Source organism: Cucurbita moschata, unplaced genomic scaffold (genome assembly GCF_002738365.1).
Source record: "Cucurbita moschata cultivar Rifu unplaced genomic scaffold, Cmos_1.0 Cmo_Scf00006, whole genome shotgun sequence".
Lineage (NCBI taxonomy): Eukaryota > Viridiplantae > Streptophyta > Magnoliopsida > Cucurbitales > Cucurbitaceae > Cucurbita > Cucurbita moschata.
The window spans coordinates 4,874,134-4,877,371 of NW_019268522.1; the positions used below are offsets into that span (position 1 = coordinate 4,874,134).

Genomic DNA, 3,238 nt, shown 5'->3' on the forward strand with positions numbered 1-3,238 from the left:
GGGAACAAGTGTGGAGTCCGGAAAGGGGTGGATTGTGAGATTCCCCTCCAAGGAAACAAAATATTCCTTATAAGAGTACGTGTAAAGTTAATCAAATATCTAAATTTGTATGGAACTTTTTTCCATCCTCCTGTCATCTGTGTTCATCTAGCAAGTCATTACACATAAGAGTGGTTTAAGACAACATAGTGGCAGACTAACTTTGGAAGATGGGGCATCCTACGTAAGTATCAATCAAGGAAATAAAAAGAAACATAGCAAGAACATATTATATTAGTTTAGCAACCAAATGCATGGATCTTCATCAACCACATTCGTCCCATTAACTAAACACTTCACTTTCCATGATTCTCAAAGCAAACAGAAGAACACAACACTACATACTGCAAATAAAGATGAGACTACGATTTTTTTAACGTTTCTAAATCTTATGCCGGAGCAGATGCCGGTGTCGGTGGTGGTGCTGGTGCTGATACTGGCGGTGGTGGTGGTGGTAAAGGTGTGGATGCCATCACAGATGGTGGAACAGCTTCGGGTGATGGGGGTGGCAGCGCAGGTGGCTTGACAAGAAGAGAGGGGAAATCAAGGACAATAATCTTGTCAATGGCTGCACTGAAAGTGGGACAGAACTCAAGATGTTTAGGATGGGTAAGAAATGAAGCGATGGCTTCTTTGTCATCAAATGTCATTGAGAAGACGTGCGTGAAGCCTTGTGTCACCATGTCTTGCCCTTCAACATCATGTCCCCTGTCCAACCCAACCACATTTCACTCAAAAAAATCAACATTCATGCGCCCATAATTTTGAAAAATAACAACTATAATCTATAATCTTAAAATCTACGGTGTACGCCCACCGCTAGTAGATATTGTTCTTTTGAGTTTTCTCTTTTGAGCTTCCCCTCAAGATTTTTAAAACAAGTCTATTAGGGAGAAGTTTATCCACACTTATAAAGGGTATTTCGTTTTCCTCCTCCCAAAGAGGACAGCATCTACCAGCGGTGGGCTTGAGCTCTTACAAATGGTATCAGAGCCAAACACCGAACGATGTATTAGCGAGGAGGCTGTTCCCCAAATGGGGTAGACACGAGGCGGTGTGCCAGCAAGGATGCTGGCCCCAAAGGGAGTAGATTTAGTTGGGGTACATTGATTGGAGAAAGAACGAATGCTAGCGAGTACGCTGAGTCTTGAAGGAGATGAATTGTAAGATCCCACCTCGATTGGGGAGGAAAATGAAACATTTACTAGAGTGTGAAACATTTAAAAACTTTGAGGAGAAGCTCAACAGAAAGAGCTTAAAAAAGAAAATATCGGTTATCTAGGTCCTCAGACTTGAAAGCACATAACATCTTACTTACACAACAGAGAGATAAAGGGCATAAAAAGGGGAGAGATACCATTCAAAGGACTTGACATAGTCAATATCAGAAACCATCTTCTCCACTTGCTCAACAATCTCTTCCAAGTTCACACTCTCCTTAAACTTGGCAATGACAAGGTGCTTGAACTCGGCCATGGTAGCGTAGCAAAACCAAGCTCACTCACTCACAACACAGGTGAAATGGGGTAATTGAAGAGCAGAATTTATACAGGGGCATTTCGTCGAACAGGTGAACGTGGAGAGGGGGGAGAGACAGGTTTTTTCCCCCTGTGAGCGCTGACACACCCCCACGTTCCATAATTTCTTGGTTGGCTTTTGCAGCAATCAATCACCTAAAAATGGGAATGAATACTTACAAAAGGATTAAAGGAGAAAGGACCCACAAGTCGGCCGCTTCGGCGCTGCCCCGCACGGTTGGACCTGTCCTCCTCTCTTGCTTTTCCCCTCCTTCGGACCCTCTCCTTCTCTCTCCTCCCTACACTAAATTTTCCCTTCAATTGCAAACTAATTTAATAAAGAAAATATATTAGATAAAGTTTTCATACCATGGAACATTTTTTTTTTTTTCTAATGATAAACTAAATTATTCTCCCGCCAATCAGAGAGTGTTCAAGCCCTCAAGAAATTAGTTATCTATTTATGCTATATATATATATATAGAAAAGTTGATCCAATCTCGTGAAATTATATTTCCAACTCTCTGTCTGGTCATGTCTCCAAAATAATAGGCTTATGGAATTGACTACCGAAGTTATGTCAGTCACTCTTAATTTTTTTATACAATAGATAATGATAAAATTATTACTAAAATTAAATCATTAATTATGAGGTAGGATTTTGTTTTTGTTTTACGAACATACTAGTGATTACATCTTTTTGACTCCAAATTTTTATGCCCTAAATAAGTGATTTAAAGTTTGATCTAGAATTCATTAAATCAATTTTCTCACTTTATTTTCTTTGCAAACTCAATGCAATATTTTAGAAGTTTTGGAGCATTTGTTGGTAACAAATGGAATCAATCTAGACAGTGAATATTGGATTTACCCACAGTAAAAAAAAAAAAAGTAAAAAAAAACAGAGTAGTCTTTTTGGTTGAAAAGAAAAAGAAAAACCAAGGCAGGAAGCAACACATTACCCACACTCAATTAATTCACTCTCTTTTTACACCTTTCCTCTTTTTCCAATTTCTTTTTATTTTTTCTTTCACTTATTAAACCTCTAATCTATGCTTACTCCTAAACAACCATCAAAACCCTAAACCCTAATCCATGCATACTCCTAAACAACAATCAAAACCACATAATTTGTTTCATCAGAATCTCGAGATTCACTCTTATTCTCTCGAAATAGCTACTTGATTACCTACGACTATTTGTAACCTTAACAATGTTTCATCATCCTCTTATTCTGCTTCCTAGCTTCGGGTTTTGACTCAAATGGGTTACTTCAAATCTACATCTAAATTTGTAACCTTCACATGACTTTTACCCCTTTTTTTTTTTTTTTTTTTTTTTTTTTTTTTTTTTATATTTAATATATATATATATATATATATATATATTTTGAAAGAATCAAATGTAGTTACTTAACTAGTTGGGCGGTTTGGTGTCGGTCGAAGAACACATTTTTTGACTTTTCAGCTGATCCATTTGGACCTTTTCCTACTATTTTTTTTACCATTCAATAAGGAGTTTAGATTATTTTATGCCATTGATTAGTTAACTTTTGTAGTTCGAATTCTAAATTATGATTGTGAGGCTAGAATTAGATTTCAGAGAGCTTTATGTTCATTAAGAGAGTGTAACCGTTTTGGCTTAGGCCAACCAAGTAAATAGATTTACTTTTGACTTGGTTG

General features: G+C 37.2%; 1 protein-coding gene across 1 annotated transcript; it reads right to left on the reverse strand.

Annotated features, from left to right (window-relative positions):
* Window positions 1-243: 243 nt before the first annotated feature.
* LOC111443900 (stress-response A/B barrel domain-containing protein At5g22580-like) lies at window positions 244-1,582 on the reverse strand. Its single transcript, XM_023081742.1, has 2 exons — window positions 1,397-1,582; window positions 244-747 (listed from the first exon to the last, which is right to left on the reverse strand). Exons 1-2 carry the CDS (start codon window positions 1,513-1,515, stop codon window positions 429-431), a joined length of 438 nt encoding a protein of 145 aa, XP_022937510.1. The 5' UTR covers window positions 1,516-1,582; the 3' UTR covers window positions 244-428.
* Between the last annotated feature and the right edge of the window lie 1,656 nt (window positions 1,583-3,238).